The sequence below is a fragment of the Carlito syrichta genome, unplaced genomic scaffold (assembly GCF_000164805.1).
Source record: "Carlito syrichta isolate Samal-C Ts95f unplaced genomic scaffold, Tarsius_syrichta-2.0.1 Scaffold302608, whole genome shotgun sequence".
Classification (NCBI taxonomy): domain Eukaryota; kingdom Metazoa; phylum Chordata; class Mammalia; order Primates; family Tarsiidae; genus Carlito; species Carlito syrichta.
In genome coordinates, this window is record NW_007246704.1 from 308,018 (window position 1) to 324,517 (window position 16,500).

Genomic DNA, 16,500 nt, shown 5'->3' on the forward strand with positions numbered 1-16,500 from the left:
CTCAGCCTTTCAAGTAGCTGGAACTACAGGCACATGATACCACGCCCCGTTTATTTTTTGATTTATTGTAGAGATTAGGTCTCATCAGTTTGCCCAGGCTGATCTTGAACCCCTGAGCTTAGGCAATCCTCTTGCCTTGGCCTCCCAAAGGGATTATAGGCTTGAGCCATCACTCCCGGCCTGAGACAGCACATTTTTTAAGAGAAGTTAGGTGATAAACAAGACATGTATCTAAAATAAATTTGGTCTGAGAGATTTAACCAGGTGAAACAGTACACAGTTCAGATAATTTTTTTTTTTTTTTTTGAGTTGGAGTTTCACTCTGTCACCAAGGCTGGAGGGCAGTGGCACACTCCTGGCTACTACAGCCTCGATGTGATGGGCTCAGGCGATCCTTCCACCTCAGCCTTCCAAATAGCTGTAACTACAGGCACGAGCCACCATGCCTGGCTAATTTTTTGATTTATTGTAGAGATGAGGTCTTACCAAGTTGCCCAGCCTGGTCTCAAACCCATGGGCTCAGGCAATCCTCTCACTTCAGCCTCCCAAAGTGCTGAGATTACAGGTGTGAGCCACCGCGCCCAGCAAGATAATTTTTATACTCACAGAATTATAGACAATCTTCAGTGTTTTAAATTTTATGCATATCCAGAAATTGTCTTCTTGTGATCTGCTAGATGGCTGTCCCATGACAATATTAGATGTATTGTTTTGTTTGCTATTTATTAGGTTAAGAAGGTGACCTAATTGTGAATGTGAAAAAATAGTTGATTTGCTTTTGTTTGACTTAAAACATTTTTGTTGTTACTGCAGTATTAGTGGCTTATTTGTAAAATTTGTTTATAGGAAAGCCACATACTCAAGAGATGTAGCTTTTAGTTTCTTCTTCATTATCATCATCATTAACATCATTGCCATCATAAAGGTAGAGGCTACCATTATTAAGTTTATTCTTGTATAACAGAAATCATAACAAATTATTGTTGAAAATCACTGTTGAGCGAAGTCTCAAATGAAACGTGTCTGTTAGAAAGAGTACAACTATAGCCCCAGCTACTCTGGAGACTGAGGTGGGAGGATCACTTTAGCCGAGGAGTTCAAGGATGCAGTGAGCTCTGATTGTGCCACTGCACTCCAGCTTGGGTGACAGAGTGAGACCCTGTCTCTGAAAGAGAGAGATGACAACTATAGTAAATTAGGAATATATAGATACTTCCTTAATCTGATAAAGAGCGGTGCTTTGAAACCAACGTACATTATGTGACACACTGGAGACACTTCCCATTGAATGAACAAGATGAGGATGCCTACCCTCACCAGTATTATTTGACCGTATCTTAGTCATTCTACCCATAGTGGTAGGGCAAGAAAATTGTATGTTGGGTCATAAAATAAATATACAGAAGTCAATAGCTTTTCTATATAACAGTCAGAAAATATAATCTTTATTATTATTATTTTTAGTTGTCAATGACCTTTTGTTGAAATATATTTCCTTTTTACTTCTTAACTAACCGGCATTCCACTGTGTCACTGTTGATGTCATCTATGATGCCATGGGAGTGGCAGCCATCAACATTGCAGCCCACAGACTGAGCAGTCTCCAGAATCTCTTTAATGGTCCCAGAGAGTTCTCTAGCTAGAGACCAGTGTTTCATTTGTCAGGCAGTGCTGGCAATCTCATCAAAAGTGATGCTCCCACTGTGTTTAATGTTCTTCTGTTTCTTTCTGTCTCTTGGTGGTTCCTTGAGGTCTTTGATGATCAGGGCAGAGGCAGAAGGTACCACCTCAGTCTGGACCTGTCTGTTCTGAATGGTCAGTTTCACTGTACTCCTCAGACCTTTCCAGTCACCGGTTACCTTGGCGATGTCATCACCAACCTTTTTTGGAGACAGACCCCGGGGGCCGATCTTGGGGGCCAGCGCAGATGTGGTGCCGACCTCACCCCCAGTGCACCTCAAGTACATGACTTTGATCTCATTGGGGTCGAACTTGGGTGGCATCGTGGAGGCAGCTGGTGTCGGATGAACCTGGATTCGGGAAGATCGAAGAAAATTGCACCTTGGCCTCCGTGGAGCCAAAAACTGAAAAAGCAGAAAATAAACTCTTAAAAAAGAAACAAAAGGTTCACTTACTAGAGCATCAAAACCCCGACATTATTTAGAAACAAAGCTACCAAGGTGAAGAAAGAGAATTTACAGTGGGTAGCATAAAAAACTTGAAGATGTTGTATCAACTCATTTATTTGTTAATTAATATAATTTTTTTTTTGAGTCAGTTGCCCAGGCTGGAGTGCAGTGGCATGATCACAGCTCACCACAGCCTGGGTGACAGGTAGTCCTACCTCAGACTCCCCAGTAGCTGGGACTACAGACACATGCCACCACGTCTGGCTTTTCTTTTTTTTAAATTTAAAATTTTTTTTTGATAGACAGTGTCTTGCTGGGTTGCCCAGGCTGGTCTTGAACTCCTGGGGTCAGGCAGTCCTCCTGCCAAAGTGCTGGGATTACACCCATGAGCCATGGCTCCTGTTCTCATTAATGTAATTTAAATAAAAATCCCACTGAATTTTGGGGGGAATGATTGGGAAAGTAACTTTTTTGTTTGTTTGTTTTTGTATGCTGAATGTGTAGCCTGTTAAAATGATTCTGAAGCACATCTGGAAGAATAAACAGACAGAAATAGACAAGAATATTTTTGAAAACTAAAGATAAATTTGGGAAACAATTGGTTTTGTACTATCAACTATTTATGGATCTATACAAGAATTTTAAAGGGTAATTTGAGCCCTAGAATAGACAGAAATACCCGTAGATCTGAAAAGAGAGCCTAATATCATACATACACAATAATTATACACGAGAGTATAGATAATCAAAGGCGTGCGAATCAGAAGGCTTTCAGGGCAAGGTTCTTTACCTCATAACGGCTTACGGCTTAAGCAAAAACCAGACTAAGGCATTTGTTTTTCCAAGTACCAGCGATGCTCTGGGTGATAGTTGCTTCAGGGACTCCAGAGGTGGCTCAGTTGCTCTGTCTCTCTCCAGCTCGGATTCTTTTTTGGAGTTGGTTTCATTTGTGCAATGGGAGGAAAAGGGGGTGCAGTTGTTGATAATTCCAGTCTTCTATTGTTTTTCCTTTTTTGAGTCTGAGTCTCACTCTGTCAGTCAGGCTGGAGTGCAGTGGCACAATCACAGCTTACTGCAACCTTGAACTTTAGTGCTCAAGGAATCCTCCCTCAACCTTCTGAGTAGCTGGGACTACATGGACGCACCACCATGCCTGACCAGTTTTTTATATTTTTGTAGAGGTGAAGTCTTGCTGTGTTTCCTAGACTGATCTCAAACTCCTGGGCTCAAGTAGTCCTCTCTTCTTGGCCTCCCAAAGTGCTGGGATTGCAGGCATGAACCACCACACCTGACCTGTTTTTTTTTTTCTTTTAAAAATTCCTTAAATAATACCAGCACTTATCCAAAAGATTTCAACAATGTAGAAAAATATTAAATTGCCCAGGATGGTCTTGAACTCCTCAAGCAGTCCTCTCTCTTTGGCCTCTCAAAGTGCTAGGATTATGGGTGTGAGCCTCTGCACTTGGCCTATGTAAGCTTTTCTCTAAATTAGTCTTGTTCCCAGTTCTATTATCCAAGGTAATCACTATTAATAGTTAAGATATCTTGAATATGCATTTAGAGCTTGTTCTCTTTAACATAAATTATTTATTAAGCAAATAATCAGTCTAATATGTTTTGGATATTGAGATTTTCATGTGTAGAGGTCCTTGAAAGTGAATCCCGATGGTGGTTCTGTGCTTCTTTTTTTTTTTTTTTTTTTTTAAGTAGGAGTCTCTGTTGCTGAGGCTGGAGTGGAGTGCAGTGGCACACTCATGGCCACCACAGTCTCAACCTGCTGGGCTCAAAGCGATCCTGCCACCTCAGCCTTCCAAGTAGCTGGAACTACAGGCGTGTGCTACAATGCCAGGCTAATTTTTTGATTTATTGTAGAGACGAGGTATCGTCAAGTTGCCCAGGCTGATCTTGACCCCCTGGATTCAGGCAATCTTCTTGCCTCTACCTCCCAAAGTGCTACGATTACAGGCGTGAGCCACCATGCCTGGCAGTTCTTTACTTCTTTTACCTGTACTCTAACATAGGGAAAGATGTTACACGTGGTTGTATATTTACAGTGCAGTGACTATTCTTAAACACCAGTCCCTCCACCAAATACATGTAAATAAAATAAATACATAAAAATGAAGTTTTGGTATTAGGATTGTGTGGGTTAAACACATCCATATGTCATTATTATATTTAAGAATATAACACACTTCTTACTGGCATTTGTGTGTTTTACTCAGATATTTGAGAGCCTTCCATTTGTGGAGTAAATTTGTTAATGAGGCTCTTGTTTAAAGGTGTTTGATCCTAATTGGGGAATACCCTTTCTTCTGTAGGCTTTCTGACTTGACCCAGGTGTGGTCAGGGCGACTTAACAGTGCTTGGGAGAGTTCAGAATTTTTATTGGAAAGGGAAAGAATTGTCGACAAGAGTTAGAGAAAGGAACTCTTTGGTAACGCTTTCTTTTCTCTTTTCCTTATAAATCGGTTGAAGTAGTGGCCAGATTGGGCGGCAAAAGAGGCCTGGAGAAGAATCAGTTGGTTTTCATGATCTCTCTTCATTGAGAGGAGGAAGGGATGAGAGGATGTCAGCTGAAAACCATCCTTCGGAAACATTGGCCTAAAAACCATAGTCCAGAAATTGAGTGCAGCTGGAGATGGCATTCACAAGGAATGCTCTCATTTCTAGGAAAGCAGGTACGAGCACCTCTTAAAGGAAGAAAAAAATGAAAGCTATGTAATTTAGAACACACAGACAAGGATCCGTTCTCTGCTTTTACTCTCGTGTCCTGACCAAGGAGGAGTTAACACAGCAAATACAGCATTCCTTAACTGTGAATAATTTGTAAATACCTGCAGTGTTCTTTAAAGGAAGATATGTGGGTGCTCTCTTTTTCCTTTTAATTAATCTTACATTGATGTTTGTATTTTCTCTCTCCCTTGTTTTTTTAAACCTTGGGATATAGTGAGAATTATTTGGGGGGAGTAAATACATTTCTTGTCCATGAATAGAAGAAAGAGAGAGGGCTTTTTTCTTGCAACTTTGGAACTGAGATCTTCCTATTTAGACCTGGTTTTTTTCAAGTGACCGTGTATCCTCCTCATACTGTAGAAAGTTAGACACATCGTACATTTCATATTTTAAACCTTATAATAAAAGCCACTGGGGCATTTCATATTCGAAGTCTTGACTTTTTAAGGATAATGACAGGTTCCCTGTGGATGTTTTCTTCTAGCCCTGTCTGTGCACATGCAGACTTGCTTCCTGAGTCTCTCTGCTGAAACGTGGCATTGCCTCCTTTGACTACAAAGGACCTCAACAGTTCTCGGACCAAACGCCCTCCTTTCTTGCTCTGTCAGCTCTCACTCACAGTGTGTGTGCATCGTTTTCCTCAATCCTGGTGTGGAACTCATTTAAGGAATGTTGTCTCCTTTTTGTGACCGTGTGGACATGGGTGTGGGTAGATGTCCCTCATGAGCAGAGAGTCCCTTTCTAAGGCTGTGCTTCTCTGTGCTAACCCTTGGTGTGGGCACAAACTGCTGAAGCATGAAGAGTTGAGTCTGAGTGGGGACACCTGTAGGCATGTGATCGCTGGTACTGACTGGGAAGGCTGGCCTGGCCTTCCTTGCTCCACGAGCACTGCAGGAGCCTCTCAGGTCATTCTGTTTCAGGGAATTTTCCAGGGGAGGTGATATTTGAGCTCTCCGAGGCTGAGTAAGTGGGTATTCCAGGCAGGGCCTGCCTGTGCAAGGCCCATTCCTGAAGAGGCATGGCATGTTCCGACCCAGTTCTGTGGGACTGTCCTGGGAGAAGAGGAGTTGAAAGAGAGGCCAGAAGTGAGGCAGTACTCCACCAAGAAATGTGGAGGTGATACAGATAGGCTGAGGGAGGGGACCCCATGCTCAGCAGGTTGGTCTAGACCAGTGACAGGGAGACATTTTTTAGTCTGCCGCTGTGTTCTACTGAGAAAAAAGGACTTGAACTCAGAGCAGGAACAGGGACGATGGAGGGGTGAGGTCTGATTTGGAGTGTTTGTTTTGGCTTTTGGTAGAGAATGATTTGGAGACCCCTTATTCCAGAGGACGAAGAAGGGTGAACTGAGGAAGACTGAAGTTTCCATCTAGGGAAACAATAACTTGGGGAAGGAATACAAACCAGTAGGAGTAGATTTAGGGGGATGACAGGGAATTTTGTTTTGGACTTGTCGAGCTGGAGGTGACATCTTGAGGTGTCATCTCTGAGGTATCTGGCTGATAGCTGGAAGTACAGGAGGCTGGGTATGTGCATGACAGTTTCCTGTTAAAGATCAATTCTGCAGCCTCCTGAAGATGTCACTCAGATCACACTGCCATTGCCCCAGGGTCTTGAGTCACTTCTCTTGATGCCTATGCAGGTCTGAGAAAAATCAAATAATACAAAAGAGTATAAATCCCTGCCACCTCAGACCTGGTACTACCCCAGAGAAAAGCCCTGCCAACAGTTGGTGTGTATCCTTCCAGAAATTTGTCTTGCATATGCATACATCAGAGTGTATAACTTGCTAGGAAGCATGAGTCAGGTCCCAACAGAAACTCATTATGCATCCTGCACTGGGCTTGCAGTCACTTCCCAGTGTGTACTGATGTGTTCTGTTACTGCATGTGTCCTGTTACTGGGCTTGGGGGTCTTTCTGACCTCTTGTTTTCAGTATTGCCCATGGGCCAACCACTGAGTCCCTTCCACAGTTGCCCAGGCTGCCCACTTTCAAGATGTGGAACCATTTGTTCTTCAGGATTGATTGTTAGTTGAATCTTTCTGCTTTGGCGTGTTAGTTTTCTCTAATGAATATTTTTTCTTGTATTAAAAATATACAATGGTAATTGATATGTTATCATTTCTAAAAGGTAGACTATATAGGTGTATACATTTTTAAAAAATCACCCCCCCCCACAAATTTAATCACTTTTAACAGTGTGGTAAACAGATCCTGTTCTATGTGGGATGGGTGGGGGTTGGGGGGCCGGTTAATGTTGGGCAGGTATCTCCCAGGGAGCAATGTCACTCCCTAAACAGATGCTTGGATGAACTGCAGAGGACAGTGTTGAGCAGGGGGGCCCATGGTGGGTCTTCCGCCTGCCTTGACCTGGGAGGCATAGGGGGGTAGGTACTATCTTGCCTCTGGTTTTGAGGATGTGGAACTCTTAAGCAACCTACCTCCCGTCCAGGGTGGCCTAGCTGAAAGGATGTAAAGTAAGTTCTTCCCTTTTACAGCCAAAGAAAAGGAGCCTTTGCGGGTCAGGTCTTTATGCCTCCCACCATGATGGGCTTTCATAAAATTTTGAGAGACCAGCATTTCTCCGTTGTAGCAGGGCTTTTGTCAGAACAAAAGTGATTTTTTAAATGTCTCTATTTTGACCTAAATTATTTGTGAATTGTACTTATTTTAAAACATGGAAACTTTTTGGAACATCTTCTCTTTGTCACATTACATTTTTTTAAATAATTCTGAGATTAATGTGTATTTTACTTCAGCCAATTAGTTTCACTTCTCTCTTTTTTTTTGGCATCTTTCCAGTTGTATAGTGGCATTTCTTTCATCATATTGTTTTTATATTATATTTCTTTTATAAGCAAAGAGTGGTGGGTTTTCTTGTTTATTTTTCCTTTTAGAAAGAAAACATTGCTATCCTAATAGAGGGCACTATATGTTAGTCATTGTGAGTTCAGATCGCAGAAGTGTTGTATTTCATAATTTCACACAAAAAACTCTAAGGCTGGGTGTGTGGTGTTCAACAGTACCTACTAAAGAATGGTATTACGTTTTCTCTGTGCATCAGATGCTTTCAGAGGCATAAAGTGACTTTAACATGTGAAAGGAAGCCTACAGTATTCCTCAGGTGTTCACCATGTTCAAACATACACCAGGCATGTCGTGGGCACTCCAAAATCGGAATGTAGGTCCTTTAGCATTTTTTAAGCACCTACATTGCAAGTCACAATGTCAGTAAAATTATATGGTGCACAGGGATAGAGCCTGTCAGAATTATCTTTTTTTTTTTTTTTTTTAGTCAGAGTCTCACTCTGTCACCCAGGCTGGAGTGCAGTGGCGTGCTTACGGCCACTGCAGCCTCAACCTACTGGGCTTCTGCCTCAGCCTTCCGAGTAGCTGGAACTACAGGTGTGAGCCACCACACCTGGCTAATTTTTTTGATTTACTGTAGAGATGAGGTCTCACCAAGTTGCCCAGGCTGGTCTCAAACCCGTGGGCTCAGACAATTCTCTCACCTCGGCTTCCCAAAGTGCAGGGATTATAGGCGTGAGCTGTCACACCCGCCCCCAGAATTATCTTAAAATCTATACTTACAGCCATGGTGGCTCAAGCCTATAATCCCAGCACTTTGGGAGGCTGAGGTGAGAGGATTGCCTGAGCCCACAGGTTGGAGACCAGCCTGGGTAACTTGGTGAGACCTCATCTTTAAAATAAATAAAAAAATTAGCTGGGTGTGATAGTGTGCACCTGTAGTTCCAGCTACTTGGAAGGCTGAGGTGGAAGGACTGCCTGAGCCCAGTGGGTTGACATTGGGATGGCTGTGAGTGTGCCACTGTACTCTAGTCTGAGTGACGGAGTGAGACTCCAACTCAAAAAAAAAAAAAAAAATCTGTACTTGCAGTTTCTTTCCCGAATGTACCTGTATTTTTTACCTAGGTGTTTTCTAAGCATTTTACACTCACATGCAGCTAGGAAGCATGAATCAGGTCCCAACAGAAACTCATTATGCACCCTGTGCTGGGCTTGCAGTCACTTCCCAACGTGTACTGGTGTGTTCTGTCACTATGCGGGGCAGCTAGTTACCTACAGGTGAGAGAGGGATGTTTGTGTTTGGTGTGGATGAGAAGATGGTCCTGGCAGAAATGGGGTCTCCTATTTCTATTGTTCAAATTTTGTTTTAGTAGTCCTCCTTTTTTCCTTATTTCTCTTTCCCCCTTCCATCATTGCAGATATACACCAATCAGAGAAATATAATACCTATAGAACTGTTTTTCCTTCAATAGGAAGAGGTGTCATGGACTACTACCTGTTTAGGGTAGTCTTGTTTTAAGATCTTGTTTTATAAACTGGGCACAGTGCCTCACGCCTGTAACCCCAGCACTTTAGGAGGCTGAGGCAGGTGGATTGCTTGAACCCAGGAGTTTGAGATCTGCCTGGGCAACATAGTGAAACCTCGTCTCTACAAAAAAAGTCAGAAAAATTAGCCAGGTGTGTTGGTGGGTGCCTATAGTCCCATCTCGATGCTGAGGCAGAAGGATTGTCTGAGCCCAGGAGGTTAAGGCTGCAGTGAAACATGATTGTCATGATCATGCCGCTGTACTCCAGCCTGAGCAACAGAGTAAGACCTTGACTTTTAAAAAAAGAAATTGTCTTATAAACCTATAATAATTTCCCCAAATTAATTTGCTAAATAGAAGCCTAGAATTCCAGCATTGAAAGTGAATTTCAGAATCTTCTCCAACTTCCCACTAACTTCAGAAATCTCTTTTATGGGACCTTTGTTTGCCTCATAGTCATTTAGGTTATTTATGCTTGTAATGATGGGGACTTCTCTGCCCTGCAAGGCAACCCAGTCCATTCTGATCATTGGAAAGCTCTGGATCATTCAAATGGAACCTGCGTATGGCGGAACAGTATTAGAACATGCATACTGCACACACCACAAAACTACTTTATTTTATTTTATTTTTTTTCTAATTTAAAAATTTTATTTTAAAGATGTGGGGTACAATTCAGGGTTAGGTATACAAATGTTCATTATGCAGGTACCCTTGTTGAGGTGTGTCCCTCCCTTCCCTGGTAGTTTCCCCTCAACTGCCAATCCCATCCCTCCTCCCCTGACAGTTTCCCACTACTGCCAATCCCTTTCTTATAGTGTTATGATAATTGTTCAAGGTCTGCTTATGAATGAGAACATATGGAACTCTGTTCTTTGTTTCTGTGATAGATGACTGAGTATGATAGACTCTAAATCCATCCACGTTGCTGAAAAGTTCATATGTTTGTCCTTCTTTATGGCTGTATAATATTCCATTGTGTATGTGTGTCACATTTTTTAATCCAGTCCACCTTCGATGTGCAGCATGGTTGGTTCCATGCTTTTGCTATTGTGAATAGAGCTGCAACAAACATGCGTGAGCAGGTATCTTTTTTGTAGAATGATTTGAGTTCCTCTGGGAATATTCCCTACAGGGGGTTTGCTGGATCACATGGAAGGTCAAAGAGTTTGCACTAGTTTGCATTCCCACCAGCAGTGTAGAAGTGTTCCTTTTTCTCCGCATCCTTGCCAGCATCTGTGGTTGTTTTATTAATGATGGCCATTCTTACTGGGGTTAGGTGGTATCTCAATGTGGTTTTGATTTGCATTTCTCTGATGATTAGTGAGGCTGAGCACTTTTTCATGTGTCTGTTGGCTGCCCATATATCTTCTTTTGAGAAGTGTCTATACATGTCTTTTGCCCATTTTTGAATGGGGCTGTTTGTTTCTTTTCTTTTGGCGCGTTTGAGTTCCTTGTAGATTCTGTATGTTAGGCCTTTGTCAGATATATAGTTGGCAAACATTCTTCCCATTCTGTGGACTGTCTCCCCACAAAACTACTTTAAATGAGTGTTTCCTTCATTTCTAGATGGAAATGACTCAGGGTAAGGATCATGTTTGATGAACCAGTTCCTCCTAATGCCTTGAACAGAGGCATTCCAGTAATGTTTAGTGCCACCATGCCTGGCCTAGAGAATGAGTTCCTAGTCAATTTCTTATTCTTAAAGATTGACTGGCAGATGGGCTAAATATATTTTTGCCTTTATTTGAATTATAAAATATATAAAGGGCCTTTATAGTAGATGCAGTCAAATTTCAGCGGTACCCCCCTCATTGGTCAGAATGAAGTTTTTCTGTTAGACATCTATTTTAGAGCTGCAAATGAACTCTGATCATTCCTAGCCAACTATGCAAGTGAGCTGAGAAGCAATCCATTTGTTTTGCTGTGTATTCGTGGCCCTCATCCTTGCCAACAGGCCTGTGCAGAAGAGCAAGGCAAGCTGGAAACTCTCTAGCAGCTGTTTCCTTTTAGCTGTTGCCTGTAAGAAGCAGAAGGACATAGGTAACCTTAGAGAATGGGTTTAGATCTGGGGAGCTTAAAAAACCCCAAAGAGAAGGTGAAGATCCTAAGAAGGAAAACAATTCCACTGGGATGTCTTCTGGCCTCTCTGGGGTTTACAACCCACTTTTGCAGTGTCGCACAGCAAACAGGCAGAATGCCATCATAAAGCATCCTTTACCAAAGGCCCAGGTCTTGAAACTTAGGGCCTGGGAGACATATACTTGCCAGCCTCTATGTTGTGCCTGGGCACACTGAGGCCTGAAAGTGCCAGTCACTTGTCAGAGGGAATGCAGCTAGCCTCAGGCAGAGCCTGAGTCTAGAACTCGAGTTTTTTGACTCAGTCTAAAAACATCAGAAGAGGCAGGAATTATTGATTGCTCATCAGTCATATTCCCAAAGTTTCCAGAGTTTCATGTAGCAAATTGTAGCCAGCAGGAATGGGGATTCCTTCCCTGAGACTACTTTTGGTGTCCCAGCGTTTCCAGCTTCTGTGCAGATGCAGGCACACTTTTCCTTCAAGGCTCTGTTAAAGTGTCCAGCTCCCTGCTCCCTGTGCTCCCATGACACTTGACACCCATTGCTCCAAGCATCTTTGTCTTGGCCTCTTGGTTTGTCCCATTCAGGAGAGGCTGTGGGAACCCCGAGATCGCCTCACTCCAGCCTTCCTCCCTGACATGGAACCTCGGCCTCACGAGTGATCAGTGCTCAAGAGAAGTGGAGCAGACCACTTCTATCATACTCCTTTTTACGTTTCCTTCCATGTCCTTTCACTTTCCCTTCTCAGGCAGTCTTACCAGCTTCGAAGCGCTGCTTTCATCTTCTCTGTCCTACAGTATTGTCCTACAGTGTTGACTGCATTCAAATCATTGCCCAGTCCAGTGACTTTGTTTTTTTATCCTGACCATTCCCTCAGGCTTCAGCCCTGGAAAACTCCTTAGTCCTCCAGCTTCTTGCTGGTCTGCACCTGGCCACTGTGTGTGTGTGTCTGTGTGTATGATGTTCCTGGAGCCCATTCCTTTTTACCACCATTCTCCAGGCCTTCATCCAGGCCTGCTGCAGCTCATTGATTTAGGACCTGTTCTTCCTGCAACCAGTCTGATCCCTTTGCTGATCCATTGTTTGCACAGTTCCAGTTTAATCTTCTTAAAATGCTGCTTTTGAAGTTGGTCTCACCCTAGACCCTGTTAGAAACATTTAAATAGCTCCCTGTGACCACAAGGGAAAACCTGAACTTCTTAGCTCGCCATTCAAAGCCTGCCTTCTACCGGGGCCTGCCATCCTTTCCAGATGCTTCTCCTACTCTTTCGCCTGTCACAATTCATGCAGCTGGCTGGTTGCCTCGTTCTTCCTGGTCTCTGGAAGTCTTCGGCTCCTTCATGGATCCCTTGTCTGCCAGCCATTCTTTTCAAGACTCTGCTGGTGTTCACTGGCCAGCTTGTTCATTTGACAACTCACTAAGCAAATGTTATGAAAAGTGTACTGTGTGCTCACTGTGAGAAATGGATTCCCAAGAGGTAGGAGGGTCAGTCCTCACTGCCAGAAAGCTTTGCCTGCGTCACCTAGATTCGATATCTTCTTGTGTTATGTCTATTGGGTCAGAAGTGGGAAGGCAGAGACCAGGCCCCATGGTTTTGTTTTGTTTTTTTTAATCGTTAATCACCAGCTCCCAACAAGTGTTCTGCAGAGGGAATTTATTATTTTATTTAACTATTTTGACTTTTTTGATTAAATTTGGTGTATCCCCATTTTAACTTAGCATGAGTTATAGCATTAAAATTAAGATAAAAACCTATGACTGTAAAGTCATCAGTGGAATTATCTTGTAAGACTTAATTATTTAAGATTATATAAGATAGTGATTTCTCATTAGGTTGGCCTGCTTGTGTTAACTTTTCTGCTTCTTCTTCAGTCTGCATGAGGAGATCAGTGATTTTTATGAATACATGTCTCCAAGGCCTGAGGAGGAGAAAATGCGGATGGAGGTGGTGAATAGGATCGAGAGTGTGATCAAGGAGCTTTGGCCCAGTGCTGACGTGAGTACCTGCCAAGGTGGCTGTGCTCGGGGTATTCCTCATCCTGGAAGGAGACTGGTCTGTTACTTTCTCCCATGCAGTGCTCCAATGCGATTGAAAGTGCTTCTGGAGAACTGCAGGCTCATTACATTTTAAAGGCAAACAGTTTTCTGCAGCCTTTAGAGTGTGGGTCTTCTTGATTATTTTCATTGAATCAGATGATTTGCTTAAAAATTTTTTTGGGCAGTGCTAATAGCAACTATGGAAAACAAACTGTACTGAGGAGTCATTAGTATAAGGAGAAGAACGACAGACACAGCCTTGCTATAGTGGTCTATTAAGGGAGGTGGTATATGGGAGTCTCACTGCTATTTTGCTCCAACCTGCCAGTGTAAGCATTGTGTATGTAATTGTTTATAACTCAATGAAAATGTCAGGTAGGTAGGAATCATCTCCTGAAGTTATCTGCTCGGGTTAATGCAGGCAGAGGCATGAGTCTCTTTCATCCCTTTCTTGAAGCTGCTATTTTTCTTTTCCCCTCAGACCAGCTCCTTGTCTCCCAGTACAGCTCCCACTCAGTAAGCAAACTGTTTGCCCAGGATTGGTACTAAGTTAATATTTCACTTTTTAGGGCTCCTTTGTGGGTCTATTCTACAATTTTTTACATTCAAAGAAGTTATTTATTAGAGTCCATTACTGTGTATTAGACTCTGTCCTAGAGTGGTGGAGGGAAAGCTAGGGAAGGTTTTTGTCCAGGTGGCAAAACAAAGAAGGTTTTTGTTTTGTTTTGTTTTTTAGTAGGAGTCTCACTCTGTCACCCAGGCTGGAGTGCAATGGCACACTCACAGTCACTGCAGCCTTGACCTGCTGGGTTTAGCCTTCCAAGTATCTGGAACTACAGGTGCATGCCACCTTGCCCAGCTAATTTTTTTTTTTTTATTAATTGTAGAGACGAGGTCTTGCCAAATTACCCAAGCTGGTCTTGAACCAGTGGGCTCAGGCAATCCTCTTGCCTCTGCCTGCCAAAGTGCTGGTATTATAGGTGTGAAGCTACAAAGAAGTTTTGAATATGATGAGGTAAAGGGAAGAGGGAAGGACACTGCTGTTTATTGAAAAGCTACCACACGCCGTATGGTTTCTCCAGTGTCATCTAAGTTAGTGGCTTTCAACTGAGAGTGACTTTGCACTCCAGGGGGCATTCGGCAATGCCGCAGACATTTTTGATTGTCATGATTGTGGAAGCACTGCTGCATCCAGTGGGTAGAGATGTCAGTGCCACTCATCATCCTGGGAATGATATAGCTCTTCCCACCAAAGAATTATCCATCACAAATGGCCACAGTGCTAGGGCTGAGAAGTCCTGGTCTAAATTAAACCTCATCCTTCTGAGGTAGGGGATTCTCATATTTTTTTATATATGAGGAACATGGGGTTGTGGTTAGGTTCTTGGATCCATATCACCCGAAAGCTGGAGCTTTTTTATGGTTTCTTCTGGATTACAATTGCGTACGTGCACATACCTGCCCGAGTTCCACTGTTTCCACAGGGTGAGATGGGTATGTTGGGTTGTATGCTGCATGATGTTACGGTGACAGTGCCTGGTGTTTTCTGTGGAGTTGACCTTAGGCCAGCACTTGGCCTGCAATTGAAGTAGTCTGACCCTAACTTCATGATCTGTGAGAAGACTCCTCTTAGGGAACAATCCTTAACGATTTGCCTCTGTATTACAAGGGAGCGTTAGTGACCTGAATGGATCCTTTTGAAAGTTTTCTTAGGTTGCCCTTTTTGTCCACAAGCTCCATGCCCCATATCCAACCAATCAAGGATCATAAAGGGGGGGGGGAATAAAAATAGACCAATAAAAAATAATGCATATAAAAAATACAGTATAGTAAGTTTTTCCATAGCATTTTACATGGCATTAGGTATTGTAAGTACTCTAAAGATGACTTAAAGTATAAGGAGGGATTTTTATATGTTGTATGCCAATACTGTGTCATTTTATACCAAGGACTTGGGCATTCTTGGATTTGGAGAGGGGGAACTGAAACCAGTCTCCTTTGGATACCAAGGGACAGCTGTATTTTAGTTTATGTGTCATATTTGAACCTGATAAATTTCAATTATATTCTGAATGTTGGCTTGTGAAAACAGAATTTGCACTTCATGAAAAAAAGAATGTTCTTGCAGTACTAAAAAGTACCAGGAGAGGGTAGCAAAACCTGGCATTTCCCCATAGCTTGGCGACTATAATAAAATCTGATACCTCAGTGTAATAACTTTTTCTATTTCAGGTTCAGATATTTGGAAGTTTTAAAACTGGCCTGTATTTGCCTACTAGGTGAGTATACTTCTGAAGCTTTCAAGGGATTGTACTTTTTTCTAGGGTTTTTTCATTTTGGCTATTGAATATGTAAGAGTAGAAACAAAATAGTTACATTTACAAAACAAAAATGTATTTAGTGATGTTTTATTTGAATTATGCTGAAGTAGAAATATCACTTCAGATCATCTTATCAAGACCTAGATGGTACAGAAAGAAGTGGCAAGGAGCATGAAGCAGTGGAATCAATTAGTTACTAATGTTAGAAATTGACTACCTGGCCAAGAACTCTCTACCCCATAATTTAACCCATTAACACAAATGTTAATGTATTGCTATGGCAAAATGCCTGATTATATAGAGCTACATATCATCTGGAGTATGTGGCTGAGGCCTCCCTCCCTCCTCCTCCCTCTTGTCCCTTCCTCTTTCCTTCCCCCCTTCCCCCTCCTTCCTTACCCTTCCCTCTCCTTCCTTTCTCCCTGCCCCCACCCCCTGCCTTTTATTTATTTATTTACTTTTTTGAGTTGGAATCTCATTCCATTGCCCAGGCGGGTGTACAGGTGGCATACTCAGAGACACCCCAGTGTCAACCTCCTAGGCTCAGGTGATCCTTCCTCCTCAGCCTTCCAAGTAGTCAAAACTATAGGTATGTGCTACCATGCCCGGCTAATTTTGTGATTTATTGTAGAGATGAGGCCTTGCTAAGTTGCCCAGGCTGTTCTCAAATCCATGGGCTCAGGCAGTCCCTTCACCTCAGCCAACCAAAGTGCTGGGATTACAGGCTTGAGCCACCATGCCCAGCCCCTGCCCCCCTTTTAAATTAAGAACTCAATTTACTAATTATGGTTTTAGCATCCTGACCCAGAAATTCAGGTTTAAAAACTCTACTCTGGCCAGGCTCGGTGGCTCAGCCTGTAAT

General features: G+C 42.7%; 1 protein-coding gene and 1 pseudogene across 2 annotated transcripts in view; one reads left to right on the plus strand and one right to left on the minus strand.

Annotated features, from left to right (window-relative positions):
- Window positions 1-1,499: 1,499 nt before the first annotated feature.
- LOC103259337 lies at window positions 1,500-2,066 on the minus strand (annotated as a pseudogene).
- Window positions 2,067-5,389: 3,323 nt separating this feature from the next.
- The window catches only part of PAPD5 (poly(A) RNA polymerase D5, non-canonical), a 28,427-nt gene continuing 17,316 nt past the window's right edge, over window positions 5,390-16,500 (plus strand). For both annotated transcript variants that reach the window (XM_008057011.1, XM_008057012.1), the window contains exons 1-3: window positions 5,390-5,489; window positions 13,153-13,276; window positions 15,550-15,596. In XM_008057011.1, the coding sequence (XP_008055202.1) occupies window positions 13,187-13,276; window positions 15,550-15,596 (137 nt within the window). In that variant the 5' untranslated portion in view covers window positions 5,390-5,489; window positions 13,153-13,186. The remainder of the gene's footprint in view (window positions 5,490-13,152; window positions 13,277-15,549; window positions 15,597-16,500) is intronic.